This window comes from Felis catus, chromosome C1 (genome assembly GCF_018350175.1).
Source record: "Felis catus isolate Fca126 chromosome C1, F.catus_Fca126_mat1.0, whole genome shotgun sequence".
Taxonomy (NCBI): Eukaryota; Metazoa; Chordata; class Mammalia; order Carnivora; family Felidae; genus Felis; species Felis catus.
In genome coordinates, this window is record NC_058375.1 from 111,388,613 (window position 1) to 111,411,865 (window position 23,253).

A 23,253-nucleotide genomic window follows, 5' to 3' on the forward strand; every position below is an offset into this window, starting at 1 on the left:
GCAGTCTTTTCTATTTTGAAAATTTAGACTTACAAAAAAAAGTTGCCAGTATAGCACCCTTTGCTCAGACTGCCCTCATGTTAACGTCTCATCTAACCACAGTGGAAGGACCAGAGCCAGGGGGTTAATGATGATCTAATACTAGGAATTTATCTACTAATCTGACTTGAATTTTGGCAAGTGTCCCATGAGCATCCCGTTTCTAGTCCAGGATCCCATTCAGAATCCCACATGGCATATAGCAGTCCTGTCACCTTCATCTTCAATCTGGAATAGTTCCTCAGTCTTTCCTTGCCACTGCAACACTCTGGCGGGTTATTTTGTAGGACAAACCTCACTGTTTTCTCCTTACTAGACTGAAGTTAAGCATTTTTAGGCAAAAATACCGCAGAAGTGATGTACCCTTCTCAGGATGCCATATCTGCTGCTGTTGATGTGTCTAATTACTGGTCATAATAATTTTGATCATTTGGTAAAACTGGTGTCTTCCTGAGGTTTCTCTGCTACAAAGTTACTGTTTTCCTTTGTAATTAATCAACATCCTGTGGGGAGATACTCTATGAGTATATAAATACCCTGTTCTCTTCATCCTTTTTCTTTTTTTTTTTTTTTATAAATTTTTTTTAACGTTTATTTATTTTTGAGACAGAGAGAGACAGAGCATGAACGGGGGAGGGTCAGAGAGAGGGAGACACAGAATCTGAAACAGGCTCCAGGCTCTGAGCTGTCAGCACAGAGCCCGACATGGGGTTCAAACCCACGAACCGTGAGATCATGACCTGAGCCTAAGTCAGACGCTTAACCGACCGAGCCACCCAGGCGCCCCACTTCATCCTTTTTCCCACTAACTTTAGTATCCCTTGATTCTTGTTTGCAGTGGTTATTACTGTGGTTTTTACCAAATAGTGATTTTTCTATTTCCACTGTTCTTTCTACATTTATTAATGGGAATTCTGCTGTAAAAAGGAACTGTAGCTTTCCCCCATTTATGTAGTCCATTATTATTATTTTTTTAATTGCAAGCCAAACTGTATCCAGCTTTATTAAAGACACTTTTCATAAACAATCATGGTATTTCAGGCAGGATGTGGGGAGACAGTCATTAACAGCATACAACATTCAGACTCCCTTCTTCAATGGACTACCCAAATCAGAACGCCTCTCTGCAACCCTGTGAAGTCTTCATCTGGTGCTCTGAACATCAGAGTGAGGGCTGACATTTCACATCTAGCATGTTGTTTAACAACTTTTCACAAGCCGACCCCGACTTTCAGGAAATGAAATGAAAATGACAGAATTATCAATCTTAAAACCCACAAACTAAAAAAGGAACTCTTTTAATGGATACCATCTCCATGGTAACACTGGAAAGTCCAGATTGCCTGACACACTGGGAATCATTGCTTGGGGTCCCATTGAAGTTGAAGGTGGAGAGGGGGAAGAGGGCATAAAAAATGAATTTTAGTTTTTCCACACCACAAGGCGTCTGTGCCAAGGTGGCTTACATGTGTCAACATCAAGGAATCCCTCCTCCCAGGAACCAAGAGGAAGTTTCTCAAAACTAAAAGGGAAAAGTGTTTTTCTTCCTGTATCAATCTAATTTTGGAGGTATTTATTAGTGACATAAGCCTTTCCCCCAAAACAACAATGACGTGTTCTGCGTGCTAACAACATAGCTTTAAAAAAAAGTAAACAAAATTCTGCATTTTTATAAAACTTGGTAAAAAATAGTATTTCAAACTATAGTCGCCAGAAGTACACAGTAATAAAAAATGCACACATGTCACTTGGCATCTCCTAGTCCATTATTTTTATAGCTTTAGGGATAGTGTCTTGAATTTTTATTTCATTCTGTGGGTTATAATCCATTATTACTATTTTTCGCTCAAGTTGTACCAGGTTTGGCTGTAGAGAGCTCCTCTGAGTTGGCCCCTGTGTTCTTTGATGTATCTCCATCCTTCTTTGAGCACTTCCTTACTGCTTGGCACAACATGTTCCAGGCTCATTGGGGACTTTTCCTGCCATAGCCCTAGAATCTCTAGGAGCCCCGGTTTGTTACACTGAAGAATGGTATTCAGAAAGCAGGATCTAGGCACAAATCAGATTTAACTTGGTTAAATGAAAATGCAAACCTGAACTGGCCTTTGGAACAGCTTTGGAAGGAGAGGGCAAACCGTGCAGGGTCGAGGGGAGAAGGGGGGACACAAACAGATACTGAGGTTGAGAGAGAGCCCAGAGCAGAGTCAGCCAAGGCAGGGAGCTCAATCCTTGGCTGGGAGCACCTGTGGGAAGCATGGCCTCGATGCAAATAAAAGGAAGGATTCAGAAGGACACCATCAACAAGACAAGAAAAGGCAACCTGCTGAATGGGAGAAGATAGTTGCAAATGATATATCCGATAAAGGATTAATATTCAAAGTATATGAGGAACTTATATAACCCAACACCAAAAACCTAAATCATCTGATTAGAAATATACAGAGAACCTGAACAGACATTTCTCCAAAGAAAAATACAGATGACCAACAGACACATGAAAAAGTGTTCAACATCACTCATTATCAGGGAAATGCAAATCAAAACCACAGTGAGCTATCATGGCCTTTCTGAGGCTAAAATAAAAAACACAAGAAACAACAAGTGTTGGCAAAGATGTGGAGAAAAAGGAAGCCTCATGCACGGTTGGTGGAAAGTAAATTGGTGCAGCCATTGTGGAAAACAGTGTGGAGTTTCCTCAAAAAACTAAAATAGGATTACCAGGGGCATCTGGGTGGCTCAGTCTGTTAAGCGTCTGATTCTTGGTTTCAGCTCGGGCCATAATCTTACATTTCGTGGATTCAAGCCCTCCATCGGGCTCTGCACTGTGAGTGTAGAGCCTGCTTGGGATTCTCTCTCTCCCTCTTCCTCTGTCCCTCCCCCGCTCACTCTGTCTCTCTCAAAATGAATAAACTTAAAAAAAAATTTTTTTTTAAATAGGATTATCATATGCTCCAGTATTTCCACTACTGGGTATTTACCCAAAGAAAACGAAAACACTAATTCAAAAAGATACATGCATCCCTATGTTTATTGTAGCATTATTTACAATAGCCAAGATATGGAAGCATCCCAAGTGTCCATGGATAGATGAATGGATAAAGAAGATGGGGTATATACACAGTGGAATATTAGTCAGCCATAAAAAAGAATGAAATCTTGCCATTTGCAACAACATGGATGGATCTAAAGGGTATTATGCCAAGTGAAGGAAGTCAGAGAAAGACAAATAAGATAGATTTTACTTATGTGTGGAATCTAAACAAACAAACCAAAATACAGGGAACAACTTTATGGTTGCTGGGGGTGGGGTGGGCAAAATGGGTGAAGAGGAGTGGGAGATACAGACTTCCACTTATGAAATGAATAAGTCATGGGAATAACAGGTACAGCGTAGGGAATATCCTCAATGGTCCTGTAACAGTGTGCATAGTGATGGATGGCAGCTACACTTGTGAGCATACATGGGAACTTACAGAATCACCATGTTGTACATCTGAAACTAAAGTAACATGTGTATCAACTACACGTCAATTAAAAACAAGGAACACTGAGTTCCAGGCAGAGCTTGTACACCTGGGGCCTGGAGTTGGGAGGAAGAGGATGACTTTTATTTTCTCCCTTGCATCAGTACTCTTATGAATTTTTTAAAAAGTAGTATAGAAAAGACCTACTTTCCTTTTTTTTTTTCTTTACCAGAGGCTATCTGCATCTATTTTCTCACATTGAAGAACAATGCAGGGGATGTGGTTGGACCGTCGCAGTGGGGTTCACCCAGCCGCAAATGGGTCTTTGCGGGGGGGCCAGCTGCGCTGGCAGTCCCAAATCCTTGGGGCTCAGAGGGAGTGCGGATTATTTTTTTAAGTTTATTTACTTATTTTGAGAGAAAAGGCATGCCCATGTTTGGGAGGGGCAGAGAGAGACAGAGAGAGAGGGGGTGGGGGAGAGAATCACAAGCAGGCTCCACACTGTCAGCGTACACTGTCAGAGCCCAATGTAGGGCTTGAACCCTGCGAACTGTGAGGCCATGACCTGAGCTGAAATCAAGAGTCAGATGCTTAACTGCTTAACCGACTGAGCCACCCGGGCACTGTGGGAGTGTGGCTTTTAAACTCTGTTGCATGTTACCCACTATAAGAAGTACAGTTTACAACATGTCCTAACATATAGACACATATGCAACCTGAAATTTCATGACGCAATATCCATTCCTTGTTATGGATGACGCAAGCTGCTTTCGATTCCTTGCAGGTTATTTCCCGCTAGTTTGATTTCACAACGTACTAAAGAATGGATTGGGACCTGCAGTTTGAAAACCACCCCTCCAGGCCAACCTCTTATCATGTAAATGGGGAAACTTGGCCCTAAGAAGGGAACTGAGTGCCCCAAATGCCATGGCTTTTCAAGATGAACTTTTTACTTATGACATTTACTTATGACTTGTCACACAACGCTACATTTTTATAGCTATTGAGGAAAACAGGTCTGTGTAATGAGAGCAGATTTTTTAAGTGTCAAGAGCTGGATGAAATTAGACTAAGGGTCTTGAACCGGAGACTTCCTGACCTTATTCAATAGCCCCCAATTCCTAACGTTGGAGACCATAGGCTCTTTGCAATAAAATAAATGTTTTGTCCTTCATCAGTCCATTCACCACTGACTCAGCAAAAGCTCTGAGAAGGTAGTAGGCAGAGGCGGGCATGCAAGATGCAGGTGTGAGTGCCTTGTGCTCAGGGTGCTCTCAGTTTCGCTGGGTGGCAGATAGACGAACAGCCCAGCTGAGCAGACAGAGAGGACCTTGCAGTAAGAAGTGTACCCGGTGCGGGTGGGGCTACTGAGGACAGCATGGGAGCTGTCAGTCTGGTTGGAGGGGGTTGTGACCTAGGAGAGTCACCTTCCTAGGCCTCAGCATCCTCCCCTGTATGGGGAAGGCACGACCTGCATCACCTGCATCGGTGAGCTGTAGTGGGCCCTGGGAGCTCCCAGCACGGGCAGGCCAGGAGGGCCTTAGCAGAGCATGGCAGGGAGGCTGGCAGAATGAGTAGGAGGAGGGAAGAAGGCACTCTTTGGTGGACCCACAGGCCTGAGAGGACCTGCCATGACCCCGAGGTGGGGCAGGTTGAGGATACGGGGCCTGGAGTGCAGGGTGACGGGAATGACAAGGAGGGGCCCCATGATGGAGGCTTTTTCTGTCTGCCACCCATTGGAGTCAAAATTTCATCCTATGGCCAACAGGGGCCAGGGATGTGCTCTGAGAAGCGGTATTTGTATGGCGAGATTTGTATCCTTTACACTGACTCCTGTAACCACAGGAGACTGGTGGTGCTTGCAAGATCCTGTAACCACAGAATCTGACACTGTGGTGCTTGGAAGACACGCTGTGAGGTGACCCAGGTATAGAAAAGGGAAGCTGCAGTGTCTATTGCACTGCTGACAGCAAGAGCAGGTGGGCCGAGGCACGAAGGTGGCTTTGTACGCCCCCACACCCACTTGGGGTGCAGGGACTGTGGGCGCTTTTCTAACTAAAGACATGGCCCTGACATCAGAGAGAATTCTCCAACCCTCGGTGCTGAGAAACTGCCCTGGAGAATCTCACTGGCCTGAGCCTGGGAACTCAGTCCCTGACACTGTCAAGGCACTTGAGCACGACGTGAGGTGCCACAGTGAAAAGACATATAGCACACTGAACTGCACAGACCTGGGTTCGAATTTCACCTCCCCCATGTACAAATTAAGTGACTTTAGGAAAGTTGGTTAACTTTGCCCTGGACTACATATAGTTTCCTCATTGTCCAGTGGAGAGAGGACATAAGTGTGGATGAGTTAACGTGTTTGAAATCTGTTGTCAACCCCCAATGAGCAGTCACTCTTTTTTTTTTTTAAGTTTATTTTGAGAGCGCGAGCACACACACATACATGCGTGTGGGGGGGAGGGGCAGACAGCAAGAGAAAGAATCCCAAGTAGGCTCCACACTGTCAGCACAGACCCCAACACGGGGCTCGAACTCATGAACTGTGAGATCATGCCTGAACTGAAACCAAGAGTTGGACACTCAACCAGCTGAGCCCCCCAGGCGCCCCAGAAGTCACTCTTAATGTCTCCTTTTACTTTTTAAATTTGTTTTAGAGAGAGAGAGGGCAAGCAGGAGAGGGGGCAGAGGGACACAGAGAGAGAGAATCTTAAGCAGGCTCCACGCTCAGTGCGTGGAGCCCAATGCAGGGCTCAATCCCACGACCCTGGGATCATGACCTGAGCAGAAATCAAGAGTCAGATGCTCAACCAATTGAGCCACCCAGGGGCCCCTCATAGTCTCCTTTTAAAGATGAAGAGGCTGAGGTGGGAAGAGTTAAGTGACTTGCCCAAGCATACCCAGCTAGCGGAACCAGGAGCCCCGTGGTGGTCTGGCTGCTGCCCACATTCCTTTGAGGAGCTGGTGCTGCTCCAAGCTTTGATTCCACAGCAAGCAGAGCCCTGCCACCTGCACCCAGCCTGAAACCATGTCGCCTGTTAACCTAGTCCTAGGGGCCAGAGCACGGAGCGATGAGTCACTGCAAGCAGCTCCAACAAAGAGACCCCCTCTTCCCTAGCCAGCACACGGGCTGAGCCCTGGTTGCCAAGCAACAAGACATAACATATCTAAATACAACTAGGTCTCTTGCTGTAACAGTGAGGCCTGTTTCTTGCTTCTCCCTTTCACCCCTCCGCCTTCCTTCCAGTGTCTCCTGGGGCAGTAGGTTTGGTCCTCACACTAACAGCTTCCAGACCAGAGTGAACGTGGACTGCAGAGTGGATTCCTAGGGGTGGATGCTCTGCCTGGGCGATGAATGGGACAAGGCTGTGCAAGGCAGGGGGGAGGGAGATGCAGAAGGTGTGGGCGGTGGCAGCAGACAGGATGGGCTTTTACCATTCCAGCCGGGTAAGGGCGGTGGTGGTGCCAGGACATGACTTCCTGACACCGAACCAGGAGGATGGCAGAGGGAGGCTCCTCAGATGGGGGTGCGTGTCCATTTCCTTGGGGCTTCAGCTGTTCCAGGGGCCCCAGGGTGGTGACAGCCTCCTGTGTGGGTCTCGTGGCATCTCTTCTCGAACCTGTGCTTTTTTAACTCCATCTGGTTACTCGGTTTAGCTGCAGAATGTCTTGAGAGGGTGGCTCCCCTGGGAGGGCCTCTTGCCTACACACTGGCCTTGCTTATGCCAAAGACTGTGGACAGGGTAATAGTTATAATTTTAGGACTCCTCTTGTGGTCAGGCAATGAACTTGGTCTTTGCGTATATATCATCCTATTAACCCTTACAATGACAATGTAATGTATTATTTTTTATCAGTTTTATTAGGTTTGATTTACACACAATAAAAGACACCAATTTTACCTGTACAATTTGGTGAGTTCTGACAAAAGTATAACAATGTTGTAACCAACATCACAGTGTTCACCACAGAACATTTCTGTCACCACTCTGCAGCCAATCCTCTACCCTTGACCTCTGGCAACCACTGACCACTATAGTCTTACCTTTCCTAGACTTTATTTCATTCATTCATTCATTCATTCATTCATTATTTGAGGGGGGGAGGAATGGGGGGGAGGGACAGGGAGGGAGAGGTAGAGAAAGAGAGGGAAAAAGGGGGAGAGGGAGGGAGAGGGAGAGGAGAAGGGGCAGGGAGAAGGGGAGGGAGAATCTTAAGCATTCTTCATGCTCAGCATGGAGACCGAGTCAGGGCTTGATCCCAGGATCCTGAGATCATGACCTGAGCCAAAATCAAGAGTCAGATGTTCAACCAACTGAACCAGCAGACTCCCCTCTTAGACTTTCATTTACACGGAATAACAGAACATATAGTCCTTTGGTGACAGCCTTCTTTCACTTAGCATAATGCTTTTGAAACATTATCATTGTTCTGCTAACCAGTTAATGAATATTTGGGCTGTTTCCATTTTGGAGCTATTATGAAAAAAGCAGTAATGAACATATATGTACAAGACTTTGTGTGGACATGTGTGTTCATTTCTCCAGGAATGGAACTGCTGGTTCATTAAACAGATGAAAGATTGAAGCTCAGAGGGGTTAAGAAACTTGCTTGAGCTCATGCACCTTGGCAGAAATTCACAGCCAACGGCAGGTGGTCACCCATAGGAAATATGTTTTGTTTTTTAATTTTTATATTTTAATTTTTAATTTTTTTAGTTGAAAGTTCTTTGGCCAGTAATTACTGTAGTAGTGTGTATCTGGGCTGGATCCAGGTGTATTCAGGCTCCTGGCATAGGTAGACAGACACTAAGCACAAGTTGCTGAGTACACAGGGGCGTAGGTCACTCAGAAAGCATTAGCAGGTGACTTCCAGAAGCCTAAGTGGCAGGGTTGCAGGGTTTTTGTTTTGTAAAGATGTTTGCCAGGCTTCTCCACTGTAAAATTACTATTTTCTCTTTTAATTAATTACTCGAGAGGGGAGACTTTGAGAGGAAGCATCCTGCTCCTCATCAAGCTTTCATCCACTGGTCTGAATATCCATTATGAATTTCCTGACTCCACCATTCCTTTTACATTTGTCATTGGCATTTTCCTATTAGGGAGAGCTTTCCCTTCTTCCCCATTTATGTTTAGATCAGTATGCCTCATGGATTATTTTATTATATGGGAGATAATCCATAATTATCACTGTTTTAATGTTTAACATGTCCCAGATTTGACCAAATTCAGTCTCTTGAAGCTGGCTCCTATGTCCTTTTAACACATGCACAATGTTCCAGGCTTTCGTACTTCTGTGGCAGCCCCGGTCCCTTTTAGTGGAGCATGGCATTCAGAAACCAAGAATGGGGTGCTAGAGATACTCATTATTGCTGGGCTGTCCCACTTACAGGCCTCCTCAGGCTACAGGGTTTCAAGGCAGTGGGGCTGGGTCAAAGGCAGGGCCATGACACTGGACTTGTAAGTGAGAGCTCAGCAAAACTGGGCATCAACATCAAGGGAATCTACAGTAGGTGCCAGGATGGGGAAACCCAGCCAAGTCAACCAGTCAATCAGTTTCTCTGCTCAGAAATATGTCTATAAATTTCATAAATTTAAAAACCTGTGGGGCAGGGGGAGGTAACACCTTTCAGCTTTTCTTCCTTTGGTGTGAATAACTTCCAGGGCAGAGAACATGAGAAGCTGGTTCTTAAGGAAGGTGGTGGAGGGTCAGGGAGAATGAGGGCAGGCATGGCAGGGGAAGAAGAGTCTAGGGACTCCGGATGGTACACTGTGTCTCCAGTGGCGACAGAAAATTGCCCAAGTTCTCCTGCCACAAACCCTGTGCTATGCCCAAGGCTGATGGACCAGCTGACTCACAAGAATCTGAGCCTTGAGTGAACTCCAGAATTAGAGGTGGGGGCTCATAACGTGGGACCACCATCTCAGAATTGGTCTCCCTGAAAATAACTACCTTCTGGTTGTTTTGGGGTACCCTCCATTCTGAAGTGGCTGCTGGTCTTACTGGGCAGGTGCGGTGCTAGGGCTCTCATGGGCAGCAGGTGGGGACAAGCCTGCCTGTTTGCAGTGGCTTTCTTTTCTTTTCTTTTTTGAGAGAGAAGGAGCATGTGTGCAGGCACACAAGAGGGGTGGGGGAGCACAAGTTGGGGAGGGTCAGAGAGAGAGGGAGAGAGAATCCTAAGCAAGACCAACATGGGGCTCGATCTCACAACCACGAGGTCATGACCTGAACCAAATCTAAGAGGCAGACTCTTAACTGACCAAGCCACCCAGGTGTCCCTCCAATGGTCTCCACATGCCTTGTCCCACTGGTGTCTCTCAGAATCCTGGGGCAGGATGCTCTTTTCTGTCTTCTAGATGAGGACACTGAGCAAGCCAGGCCAAGAGGAGCAGGCATCAGTCCCTGCCAACTCTAGTATTCATAGTTTAGCCTGGCCAGAGCCACCAGACCTGGCCATAGCAGGGTGGCCACTGAGGGCACAGGGAACCCCACGGAGACCGGTCTGAGCAACCTCAGCAGTCTGGAGGGGCTGAGGAGTCAGTGGCACTGCTGCCTTTCGGGATGCTGAACCTTCTCCAGTGCAGCTTCAGACAGGCTGGCCTATGGTGAAGAACCAGACCTTCAGATGAAGGACGTCAACCGTTTGAGCAGACTTGCAGGAACCGGCTGTGGAAGGAGCTATACCACACTGGACTGATGGGTGTGGTGAGCCAGAAGGATGAAGGTGACTAACTCCTCACCGGTGTCTGCCGGTGAGTACCTGGGGGAGGGGCGGGTCCCGCAAACCAGTTCTGAGAGCAGACTGGGAAGGCCTGGAGGGAAGGAAGCCAGTGGTGTCACCACTGGTCAGGCTGAACCTGGAGGGCAGAGCCCCAGTGCTGGGAGGGGCAGCTGAAGGAAAGGCAGGGAGTGGTGCCCTGTGGCATTAGGCAATCAGGGAGGGGCTCTGGGACCTGGCTTTAGGGAGGGATCCTGAGACACCAGGCACTCAGCAGGGCTGGACGCATGACCTCCACTCAGGCCTGCTCCATGAGGAGTCCCAGCAGCCTGGTGACAGCAATCCCACCTTTCTTTGCTACTTTTTCCTTATATGCAGATGAGAATAATAATTCTGCTGACCTGTCTTTCTCAGGATGTTTGTGAAAAACACCTAATAAAACATGGTGCAGAGAGACAAGGAAAAAGAGGAATGGGAAGAGAAGAAAATATAAACAGGATAAAGGGAAGAAATAAGACACAAAGATCAGAAGCAAGGGTTGACCATTAGGGGGTGCTGCAGGTGGTAGAGGTCACCAGGAGGCCCCAAGCAAAAGGCCAACTTCTAAAAAACTGATTATTGTCAACAATTTGATATTTTAAAGGTGTATCTTTACTATAGTCTTAGAACGCACTAATTCAGTAAACCCACGTGATTTAAACATCTCTTGGTCCTTTTCCAAAACAGGAAGTTCTCCCCCAATGGCAACCCATAATTTCCCCATATCATGGAAAGTGAGCTGGGACAAGGGCTAAGGGAATGTGAAAGGAATGAGTTGCACTTCTCAGATTTCCCTTAGCATCGGTACCTCATGTGATCTCTCATCCTGCCATAAACACCACGGGCAAAAAGAAATCCCTAACTGTTCTCTTGCAGCCAAGAAGCTGTCCTTAGCTCTCTATCCATTATATGAACATCTTTCACTGAAAAAAAAAAAAAAATTAGAGGGGTGCCTGGGTGGCTCAATCGGTTAAGTGTCTGACTCTTGATTTTGGCTCAGGTCATGATCTCAGTTTGTGAGACTGAGCCCCATGTCCAGCTCTGTGCTGATGGCACGGAGCCTGCCTGGTATTCTCTCCCCCATCTCTCTCTGCCCCTCCCCCAGTCATGCGCGCGCGCGCGCGCGCGCGCGCGCGCTCTCTCTCTCGGAAATAAATAAACTTAAAAAAATTAGAACAAGTTAAAATTTAAGTATACATACCAGCTATCAAATTTATGTTTGTAATTAAAGCAGAAAATAAAGTAAAACTACCATAAAATCTATCTAAAAACTTACCTAAAAACAAAAAAATACCAGCACAACAAAGATCTATGCAGGGAGGAAAGACTGAAGGAAACAGCTATAGCAGGAACGAGAGGGTTTTCTTCCTTGTGTTTTCCACATTTTCCATTAATATGTGTAACATAATGAGAAAATATATGACAAACGTAATTTTAAAGAAATATACCCAATAGCAACTGATAAAGGAAAGAATTAGGGATGACCAAGATCACAGAAAATTCAAGACCAACCTCTGTGGAAATCTTGTCATAGGACCTCTTTCCAAGGCTTTTGGAAAGCTTTTTGGGCAATCCCCAACAGCTGAAATCCCAGAAATGACTTTTCTTTGCTTGCAGAAGCAGTGTGGACTTTTTATCAGGAGATTTACTTTACTAATATTACATTTTGCTTTTTGACAGAGCAAAGTGAGTGTCCACCCCAGGGGATCATGATGACAATAATAAAAATTAAAAAAAAAAAATAACAGATTTACCATGGATCATTTATATAGCACACGGTCCTTCTCTGGCTCCCTAAATCCCAACTTTTCATGTGCTTCTCAGGGAAGACATGATTAGCTGCTATGCAACAGCCATCCATCCCTCAGCTCCCTGGTAACCTCTAGCCTGGGTTTGTGGCCAGACATGGTCTGGCAGTGTGCCCAGCTCTGGGGCACACCTCATGTGGGCTGTCCACATTATGGTAATGCTGACTCCTTTGCAGACACAGAAATGGAGCTGGCTCAGCTCTGGTCAATGAGATGCTCCTAGGACTAGGTTCAGCTACCAGTGACAGTGACTTACCCCTTTCTTATGTGAAAGTACAGAGTCCTGTGGTTCAGACCAGGATGGGGGTTCTGCTTCCACCAGTTCTTTGCATGGCCCCCTTGTTCTCCTTCTTCAAGATGATCTGTAAGGTATTCCAGGATGGAGAAAGGGATGAAGGCAGAGGGATCAAAGGGGTCAAAGCAGTAGACTCTTGAGGAAAGGTCTCTCAAGAAGGTTCTTGGATGGACACTTCCACTGATTTCCCTTTTACTAGTATTTAGTTATATGACCACATTTAGTTGCAAGGGAGGTTGGGAAATAAACCCTTTATTATTGGGGGGGGCGTCTATTGCTCAGCTAAAATTCAATTGCCATGGAAAGAGGAGAATGAACTTGGGGGCACCATTAGCAGATTGTTAGCAAGAACAAAAGGGGTACTCTGCTGGAGGGCTGACGTGAGATTGTCCTTGATGAAGAGAATCCCAAACACATCTAGCCTCAGATTTTGGTTTCTAATGTTATTCTCCAATAGAAGGAAACAGGGCTCCTTGGAGAATGGCTGATTCTAGGACTGGGGCAAGAAACATTCAGGATGAGTCTGGCACATCTGGTAATGCCAGAAAGTTAGGAAGTACTAAAAAAGTAGGGGGAAAAAAAGAAAGAAAAAAAGAAAATCTCATAATGATGAGACCCTCAGAGGATCACAGGAACCAGTGGAAAGAGCTCCTAATGGCCAAATCTGGAACAATTTGAGCAAAAAAATAAATAATGTTATATTGGATTACAACCTAAAGTATAAAGTAAACATCTGTGAGCCCATATTAATATAAAGAAATGATTGAATAGGTAATAACTGAGGGAGAAGAGACACATTTTCCATGGAGAATTCCAAGGAATTTATGTAGATATTCTGCACTCTAGGAGGTGAAGCATAACTCTCCACTCCTTAGGTGGGAGCACAGTGATTTCATTTCAGAGAATACAACATAGAAGTTGGGGGGTGGGGGGGAAGAATAGAGAAACCTGGAAATGAGGCTTCAAACAGGCAATCAAGGTCAACCTTAACCTTTATAAATCATGTTGATGACAGGCTGTGATGAGAAGGGCACTTTACCTCTGTGATCTTCATCCCCAAATTCAAACCTTACTTTAATCATAAGAAACACATAAGACAAACCACAGTGGAGAAATATTCTACAAAATATCTGACCACTACTTCTCAGAACTGTGAAGGTCATCAAAAACAAGGGACGTTGTAACCAAGCGGAGCCTAAGGAGACAGGAGGACTAAGTGTAATGGGGGATCCTGGATGGCATTTTGACACAGAAAAGGGACATTAGGTAAAAATTATGGAAATCTGAATAAAGTATGGATTTTAGTTAATGATAAGGTATTAATATTGGTTCCCTAATCTGAAAAATGTATCAAATATTAATAATTGGGGAAATTGGGTGGGGCATATCTGGGAGCTGTCTGTACTATCCGCTCAATCTGTCTGTAAATCTAAACCTGTTTCCAAAGTTAAAAGCTGAGAGAGAAAGAGGGAGAGAGAATATGAATCCTTTCCCTTTCCTGAGTAGGAGGCCAAGATATTTGGAGGTGAGGGAGTCATCTTATGACTGTATACATGACAATCACAGCCATAACCAATTATGGACCACTCTATTGGGTTTTTGTTATATAAAAAAAATAAACTTCACTGTTGAAGCTGTTTTGGGCCAGGTGTCTTGTTCCTTGCAGCTGAATGCATCCCAACTGACACTCCTCAGGTCACTTTCACAGCCACCGCTGTAGTTTAGACCTTTATCTCCTTACTTAGGATTGTTAGCCTGCTTGAGCACTCTTCCTTCCTCATTTGGTTGCTCTCTTCCTCCTCTGGATTTACCCACTGGCTGCATCTCTCCAAACACCCTGAGGCCAGCAATTCTTGCCCTTTCCAGGACAAGGACTGTTCTTCCAAGCTTGTGCAGACTTGAGTCCTTCTGCCCGGAATGCCCATTCCTCCCTCCTCCATTCCAGCAAATAGCTACCCAGATGCAAGTTTCAGCTCACCGTGTGTGATGGGCAGGATTCTCCTATGTCCCTGAAGATCCACAGGTAAACATGGCCTGCGTGGTAAACATGGCCTGGTACTGTGACTATAATGAGCCATACCCCTATGATTAGATTGATTTCTAAGAACAGATTATCTTGCAGGGCCTGACCGAATCATATGAACTTTTAAAAAGCACAGAGTTTTCTCTGGCTGGTAACAAAAGAGGAAGTCAGAGATTCAACATGTGAGGGGGATTTGATTTTCAAGAAATTCTCTGTTGCTGGCGTTGAGGATGGAGGGGTCCCATGGCAAGGAATGCTGGTGGGCTCTAGAAGCTGATAGCAGGCCCTGGATGAATGCCTGGGAGGAAATGGGGGCCTCAATCCCACAACCACAAGGAACTGACTTCTGACAACAAGAATGAAGATGGAAACAGGTCTTCCCCCAGAGCCTCCAGATAAGAACTCAGCCCAGCTGATATCCTGATTTCAGCCTCATGATACCAAACACAGAACCCAGCCATGATGCTGTGCAAACTCTGACCTAGAGAGCTGTGAACTAATAGTAAATAGGTGCCACTAAGTCTGAGGCAGTTTATTATGCAGCAGTAGAAAACGAACACACCATGCCTCCTCTCTGAAGTCTTCCCTCATTCCTAATATACACCTGTGATGTCCTCCTCTCTGCTGCTGGGGCACCTCATACACAGCTCTGCTACAGGGCAAGTCGCTAAGTATTATACTGATCCACTTAGGGGTCTGCCCTCATCACACAATTCCAGAGTTCCCAAGAAGTGGTGGAAACTACAACTTTATCACTGCAATCTCAGGCACAGAGCAGAAAGGCAAAAAATACTGATTAAATGAGGATTTCATCAAGAAAAAAACTCCCCAGGATCCCTAATTTGTAATCATATACACTAAAATTGCCAAAGGTACCAAAGATTTAATGTCTAAGCCAGAGAAAAACTCACCAATGTAAAGAGAGAATGGAGAAAAAAGGTTAATATTCATGTAGGGTGTTTCTAAGGAACCAGATGTGAATGAAGTCCCCAGGTAAGTAGGTGAGGGAAGAAGTAAGCAGAAGTATGAGGAAAAATCTCTACATTACCTAGTAAACAGGTATTTATTGAATGTCTGCTATGTGGTCAGGCCAGGAAGTGTGGAAAACAATACAGGATTTAAACCCTGCTCTCAAAAATACTGAAAGCCTCCTTTCTGTGGCATACCATGCTTAGAATGTTAGAACCAAAACGAATTTTAAAGACCTTGATTTTATGCATACTTAAGCTTAAAAATCCTCTACTTTTTTTTAATGTTTATTTTTGAGAGGGGAGGGGGCAGAGAGAGAGGGAGACACAGAATCCGAAGCAGGCTCCAGGCTCTGAGCAATCAGCACAGAGCCCGATGCGGGCTCCAACACAGGAACCGTGAGATCATGAACTGAGCTGAAGTCTGACATTTAACTGACTGAGCCACCCAGGCGCCCCCAGAATCCTCTACTTTTTAAACAAGTGGGAGCAAATGGATTTTCTATTGAGCTCCGTAGTTTTGAGGTCTTTAGGTATTGGCCCTTCTTTGCGTTGGCTGCCTAATTCTCTGCAGGACAGACGAACCATTCATTATCAGCTTAGCCTGATAGTCATTTAGGTTGTTCGGAGGTTTTCACTATTACAAACATCTGTCCAATAGCAACTAAGCTCCCGCGCCTTTTACATCTCTGTGAAAGGGTCTATAATGACAATTCCAGGAAGGGGACCCAGATATTTTATGACACCACACCCTCTCCCGCAGTCCCTGCCCCACGGACACAGGCTCCCTTGAGCAGCTAGGGCCTCCTGAGTTGGGGCAGTTGCCTACCTCTGGGCCTGGCGGGTGCAGCTCCCATCTCTCTCCGGGAGTGGAAATGTGGTCTGGAATAGGCAGGAAGGAGGTGGACTCCATAATGTACCCAGAAGCCAAGTAGATGCAGAGCGAGGTTTAAAAAAAAAAAAAAAAAAAAAGGCACAGGAAGTTGTTAAGGGGTACTTGAGAAAGAAGAGAGGGGGTGGAAAAGATGCTTTCTGGTTTAGGGTGGCGTAGGCTAAAATCAGTCGGAATACATACAGGTTATTCACTCGCGATTAATTTGTTTTATCCTGTGGGCGATGGGGAACGAGGGAAGGATTCAGTGAAAGAGAGTTAGGTTTCAGATTCTGCCACTTGATCTAGGGGTGAGTGTCAATTCATCTCTCTGGGTTGTTTCCACATCTGTTAAAACTGGGGAAGTAGTATTTGCTGGGCCGACCCTAGAACGGTGACAGGAACTAAACAGAGAACAGCTGTAAAACTTAAAAGGCCGATCTCCGGGAAGGGGGTGGTGGTGGTGGTGGTGGTTTACAGTTAGCTAACAAGCCGACAGTAACATCTAAAGTGCTTCAGAAAACAATTCTGCAGTGAAGTCCGAAAATTAAGAGGCAGATGGCTTTTCGCCTGCAAACGACATGCCACAGACTGAGTCGGTCGCAGCCTCTCCTTGCTCTGCCGCTCAGCGCCTGGCTCAAAGCCCACGCAGGAAACCCTCGCCCGGGTTTGCTTGGAAGTCTCGGGCGCCGAGGACTCCCGGAGGCGGAGGATGACGGCGCGCGTGCGCCTGCGCGTGCGCGGCGCACCCCGCTCGGAGAAGGCGGCGGTGATCTAGGGGCGGGGCTGGCGCTGGGGCTGACCCGGACTGGGAATCCCCGCAATGCCTAACGGGTGGGGGCAGCGGAGCGTGCGTGGGCGCAGCCAGCCAGTGCGCAGGCGCGGGCACGCTCCCCTTGGCCTCCGCGCGGCGCTGTAGGCTGGGCGCGCGCCCGCGGCGGGTTCCGTTCCCGGCGGGCGGAGGGTTGTGCGCGCAGGAGCGAGCCGGCCGTGACGTGCGCCGCGCTACGCCCGACGTCACGGGTCCGTGTGTAGTGGCGGCCCGGCTGCCCTCAACGGCGACGCCTGACGAAGGTGGTGCGGTCGCTGGGTGCGGCGTTCAGGGGTCGCGCGGCGTGCGGCGACAACCACGATTAGGACGACGATCGGGAGCCGGGCACTTCCAGCCGCGGAGTCGCCGCTCCCGCCCCTTCTCCGGCCTCTGGCGGCGCCCGGCCCACGGCTTCCTCCTTTCCAGCCCAGCTTCGCGCGGGCCTCGGGGCCGCGGCGGCGAGAAGTACCTAAGGGCGCCGAGAGGCCCCGGTCGGCCGCGACGTTCCACGCGCCCGCCATCCCGCCCGGCGCGGGCTCCATGTGAAGGAGAGACTCGGCCCGCACCACACTCCTCGCGCGCCCCTCCGGCCCCCGGGGGCCCGCGGCCTCCCCCGACCGGGGGGGGGGGCGCGGTGACAGGCCGCGCGGGGGCGGAGGGGCGGGCTCGGAGGCAGCGGCGGCCCCTCCTCGGGCCTGCGGCTCCCTACGTCCCCGCGGAGCGGCCGGTACGTGCCTGTGTATGTGTGGGGCGGGGGCCGCGGGAAGGGGGCCGCAGCCCGCCTGTGAGCAGCTCCCCGGGCGGGGGGGTTCGCTGGGTGGTGGTCCCGCTCCAATTGGGCAGATCTCGGGGTCCCTGTATCCTGTCCTGGATCCCAGATCTGAGCGAAGAAGACTGCTGAGCTGGGTAGCTGTCAGACATGTACTCTGCAGGGATTTTAGAAGCAAGAGTGCATCTGGTCCCTTGGGAGAATCAGATATGTGCAGTAAGCGAAAAAGTGCTTGCCTTTGCACTGTCACATTGTGATTCTCTTTTGATTGGAGTTGATTCTTCCTTCTCGCTTTAGCTAGCACTAACTGCGCCGGGCAGTTGTCTTGCATTGTCTGACTTGGTCTTCTCAGCACAATGAGGTTGGTAGTGTCTCCCCATTTTACAGATAAAAGAATTGAGTCTCAGGGAGCTAGGGAATTTGCCCAAGGTCATGCAACTGGTAATCTGGGAAGCCTTGATTCCACTATGATGTCTTTTCCGTAGGAGTGTATTTTTGTGTCTTGAAAAAAAATATGTGAGGAAAATGAGAAGAGCTGGAGAGTTTCTTCCTGGGAGTAATGTAGTTTACTTGCCCCTAACGAGGGCTGTTCGATGTGTTTTGCTGCAACCTAGCCAAATCATTTTATTGCTTTTAAATAATTACTTTTAAAAAGGCGCTGGGCACCTTCCCCTTTTTTTGCGGTAGGATTGAACAGAAAACAAATTTCACTCTTCTTAAGAGGAAATATAGTGAAGACTATTTGATACATATTAGAAGATGATAATTAAAAAAAGAAAATTGGTAACACTGCATGTTTCTTGAAAAGTTACAATGTTACTTGTGCAGTTTGTTCTTGACAAATACGGGGAACTCGCACTTGGGTTATTAGCTTGAGATTTCCTTATTGCAAAACTTGTTGCTGAATTATGTGGCAATGGGTGAACATACTTAGTAATTGGTGTAGTCTTATGCAATATTTCTGAGTTGAGTGTCAAAATTCAGTGTGTAGAATATCATAGAAACTTGTAATGGTGTGATTTTTCCCCCCTTTCCTTTGTATGTGGTGACTGATCAATGTTTATAAACTAAAAATTCTCATTTTAGCATTGGCCTGTATTATTTCTTTGATTATGGTTGGTGAATAAGAAAAGAGCCTTTACGTTTCTCTTTACAAAGCAAATATTGATAAATTCCTTTGAGTAGTTGAAGCTTCACGCACAGTTGCGAATGTTTGAGAAATGTACTGATGCCCAATTACAGTACTCTGTAATTTTATCCAGTGTATTTTCAGTTTGAAAAAATTTGTAGTTGAATGATTTTGTATTGTCTGTAGAGAAAAAAGTTAAATTATAGAGTTGACAGTGGTTGGTTCATAGATTGAATTGTTATTTGGTTAAAATATAAACTATGTTGAGTCCTGTTGAATTATGTTGAGTGTGAGATCATTATAGAATCGTTATCTAGCTGTGATATCCATGTGTCTCTTTTGAAAGACTAGTTGTTAAAGGCTTATTTTTAAAAATTGGATTACATTATGTACTCAATCTTTTAAGCAGTGGTTTAGGTGAATCTTTCATTTTTAGTTCACCTTACTGCTACCAAAGCGGTAAACTATTTAATAGTTGCTGTATTAAACTGCAGTCATGTTTGATTCTTGACAGTTGCCACAGCTTTGATTTCAGGTTGATCTTTTCTCCCCTTCTAGAATTGGAGTTCACCGGGCTCCTCAACACACTCCCCCAACTTTTTATTATGAAAGTTTCAAGCATATGAGAAATTGCTAATCGTGAACATCCATACCATGACCCTTTAGATTCAATATTTGTTGAAATCTTGCTGTATTTGCTTTATCTATAAATATGTGTGTATTATTTTTGGCTCAGCCATTTGAAACTAAGCTGTAAACATTATGACACTTTCCCCCTAAATATGTCAGCATACATTTCCAAAGATGGACATTTCCTTACATAGCCAAAATACTATTACTGTCACTTTTTTTGGTTCATATTTTCTAATCAATAATTAGTTGATAGTTTCTTATTGGTAGTTCCTTAATGTAATCTAACATCATCCATACTTAAATCTATTTATACTGACTGGTCTTTTATGGTGTTTTACACCTAGCCACACCAAACCAAGATCCTATCAAGGTTTATTCACTGCATTTGGTTGTTAAGTCTCTTTGAGCTCTTCGAATCTAGAACAGTCTCACCTCTCCCTTTTAAAATGAGGTTGCTTTTTAAAAAGAGATCAAGCCAGTTGTCTTATAAAATGAGTCACATTTTCTTTGTCTGATTCCCCCCCCCCCCCCCCTTATGGTGTCATTTAGTGTATTCAGTTTCCCTGTATTAGTTAACTGTAAGCTAGGTTTAAAGGCTTGATTAATTTAAAATTAAATATTTTGGGCAAGAATAACACCTCAGTGATCCCGTGTACTGCATATTGCTTCCCATCAGGTCATATGTTGTCAGGTCCCATCATTTGTGATGCTGAGTTTGATCACTTGGTTATGGGGGTGAAGGTAAGGTCTATCTATTTTCCCCACTGCAGTTAGCAGTCTGTGTTTCAGCTTTTCTTAGCCAATATTTGTTGCACAGAAGTAAGCAGAAATATAATAAAGGAAGAATGGATTTATTAAAAAACATTTTGAGGGGTGCCTGGATGGCTCAGTCGGGCATCTGACTTCGGCTCAGGTCATGGTCTCATGGTTTGTGAGTTTGAGCCCCGCGTCAGGCTCTGGGCTGACAGCTCACAGCCTCGAGTCTGCTTTGGATTCTGTGTCTCCTCTCTCTCTCTATCCCTCCCCTGCTCTTGCTCTGTCTTTCTCTCTGTCTCTCTCAAAAATAGAACATTGAAAAATATTTAAAAAAACATTTTGAGAAAACTGTCTATTTTTATGGTGTAATGCAAGGAGCACTGGATTAAGTGTCAGAAGATCTAAATTCTAGTCCTAATACTACCACTATGTGAAGTTCAAGAATTATAATAGAATTGTATGTTTTTTTTAAAACTTCACTCAGTGTTCTCATTTCATAATGATCAAGTTAGTAAACATTTGTGAATTTCTGTTTTTTTAATTGAAGTATAATTGACATAGTATCCTATTAGTTTTAGGTGTATACCATAGTTATTTGATATTTTTATACATTACAGAATGATCCCCACAATAAGTCTAGTTACCATCTGTCGCCTTACAAAGTTATATTATTGGCTGTACTCTCTATGCTGTATATTATATTTCTATGACTTTATGAATACTGTAATTTCTGATAATAAGGAGTGTTGGTTACATTTAGAGGGGAACCTCATTTTAATTAAGCCAGGTAGAAATAAATCAAGTATATGTAATATGAAATTGAATTTATTTCCCAACTAATTGACATTCAGTGGGTTATTGGTTTATTTATTTTTAGGTTATTGTTTTATTCAAAATATTTTTTTTTAATTTTTTTTTCAACGTTTATTTATTTTTGGGACAGAGAGAGACAGAGCATGAACGGGGGAGGGGCAGAGAGAGATGGAGACACAGAATCGGAAGCAGGCTCCAGGCTCCGAGCCATCAGTCCAGAGCCTGACGCGGGGCTCGAACTCACGGACTGCGAGATCGTGACCTGGCTGAAGTCGGACGCTTAACCGACTGTGCCACCCAGGCGCCCCTAGGTTATTGTTTTAAAGAAGGTTTCATAATAGGATTTACTTAAGTAACACATTTTCTCATTAAAAATACGATTTAATTCATTAAACAGTTTATGTGAAGTTTTTCCACACGTAGGATGAACTATATATGGAAATAAAGAATCCTTTCCCTTATTCTCAAGGTGTTGTGTGAGGTATATCTCTGTATCTAGACACACATATACTTTTATAAGAAATGTGGCTGGGGGCGCCTGGGTGGGTGGGTTTAGTGTCCGACTTCAGCTCAGGTCATGGTCTCACAGTTTGTGGGTTTGAGCCCCACATGGGGCTTTGTGCTGACCGCCCAGAGCCTGCTTCAGATTCTGTTTTCCTCTCTCTCTCTCTCTCTCTGCCCCTGCCCCACTCTCTCGCAAAAACAAATAAACATTAAAAAAAAAAAAAAAAAAGAAAGAAAGAAATGTGGCTGTATAATTTTGTGGGTTTTTTGCCTTGTATATCTCTGGGATTTATTGGGAACATTTGTTGACTGCATTTTTTTAAGGTGGTTAATCATGTATTTGCTTTGTAACATATCTTGTTGTCTTTATAGTTACTTAACCCTTAGATTATTGCTTAATTTTGTTTGTTTGTTTGTTTGTTACACTTTGTCTTCCCAACTAACAGGTAGAATCTTTGGAAGCCCTTCTTCTAACTAGCACATTGCCTTTCTTATAAGTGCTCAAGAGTGTTTTGTTTGAGATTCATAGTACCGTAAATTTTATAAGCACTATGTGGTTTATAAACTTTTTCTAAAGGTAATTTTTCCCATTTGTGCAGTTAGTAATTTGTGTGGACCTTAGTAATTAATAATGACAAAGTAAAATAATTGTTTAAGATACGATTTTATCGGTATTCTTTGGATAATTCCCAGATTAGGTCCCCTCATCACTACTACTTCAGAATGCTTCTCAAGCCCACTGCACCTGCCTCTCTCTACCATCATACTCACCACATTGCTCTAGAATTATGTCTGTGTCCTCCACTGGGAAGTTAGCTCTTCAAGAACAGAGGCAGTGTTGTGTTGATTTTGGGGCACCCAGCACCATGCCTGGAGCCAAATATTTATTGAAAGAGAATTGACAGAAGGGACCTCCTTTTTCAGTGTCCTAAGATTCTTAAAAGGTGGTGCCTACCAAATCGCTGATCATTTACAGAATGTTTCTTCTTTATTTATTGGTTGAGTTTTCTTTGTTCTCTTTTGTGGTATTGTTTATTTAGCAAACGTAAGCTATTTCTATAGTCTATGCACTGATTTAGGTGCTACTTTAAAGATACTTATTCCCTATTAACAACCTAAGGAAGTAGTTATTATTATGCCCATATTACAGATTAGGAACTTGAACCACAGAGACAATAAGTAACTGCCCATATTCACACTTTTTGTGCATGGTGGAGCTGGAACTTTAATGCAGGTAGTCTGACTTCACAATCTGTGCTCTTAAGAATCGCACCATGCTGCCTCTCTGCTTTATCAGGGCAACCAGAAAATTGGAATTGCTTTACCAGAGTACTATTGGTACCATTCATGGAGACCAAACTGTGTATCAGGATGGGGAAGGCACTTCAGAAGGCCTTGAAGAGGAGGTAGTACTTGAACTAAGTTAACAAAATTGGTAAACTTTACAGGTAAACTGATTGTGATTATAATATATTGAAAAAATTAAATATAGAAAAGATAAGCAAAAATTAGTAATCGGGAGTCAGACCTGAATGGGAGTCCTAGCTGTGCTGTTCATCCTATCTATGCTTCACTTATCTGTAAAATAGCGAGAATAGTATGTAACTCAT

General features: G+C 44.9%; 2 protein-coding genes across 2 annotated transcripts in view; one reads left to right on the forward strand and one right to left on the reverse strand.

Moving 5' to 3' along the window:
- Positions 1 to 998: 998 nt before the first annotated feature.
- LOC109502621 (skin secretory protein xP2-like) lies at positions 999 to 18,139 on the reverse strand. Its single transcript, XM_045033634.1, has 3 exons — positions 16,187 to 18,139; positions 12,328 to 12,433; positions 999 to 2,088 (listed from the first exon to the last, which is right to left on the reverse strand). The coding sequence occupies exon 1, from the start codon at positions 18,137 to 18,139 to the stop codon at positions 17,246 to 17,248; it is 894 nt and encodes a 297-aa protein (XP_044889569.1). The 3' UTR covers positions 999 to 2,088; positions 12,328 to 12,433; positions 16,187 to 17,245.
- MAP3K2 (mitogen-activated protein kinase kinase kinase 2) overlaps positions 17,634 to 23,253 on the forward strand; it is a 94,585-nt gene continuing 88,965 nt past the window's right edge. The window contains exon 1 of the mRNA XM_023259211.2: positions 17,634 to 17,766. The gene's annotated coding sequence lies outside the window, so the exon portion shown is untranslated. The remainder of the gene's footprint in view (positions 17,767 to 23,253) is intronic.

What these genes read in the sequence shown, in the direction of transcription:
- LOC109502621 (XM_045033634.1), bottom strand. Translation starts at nt 18,139, where the DNA reads ATGCAAGACAACTGCCCGGCGCAGTTAGTGCTAGCTAAAGCGAGAAGG.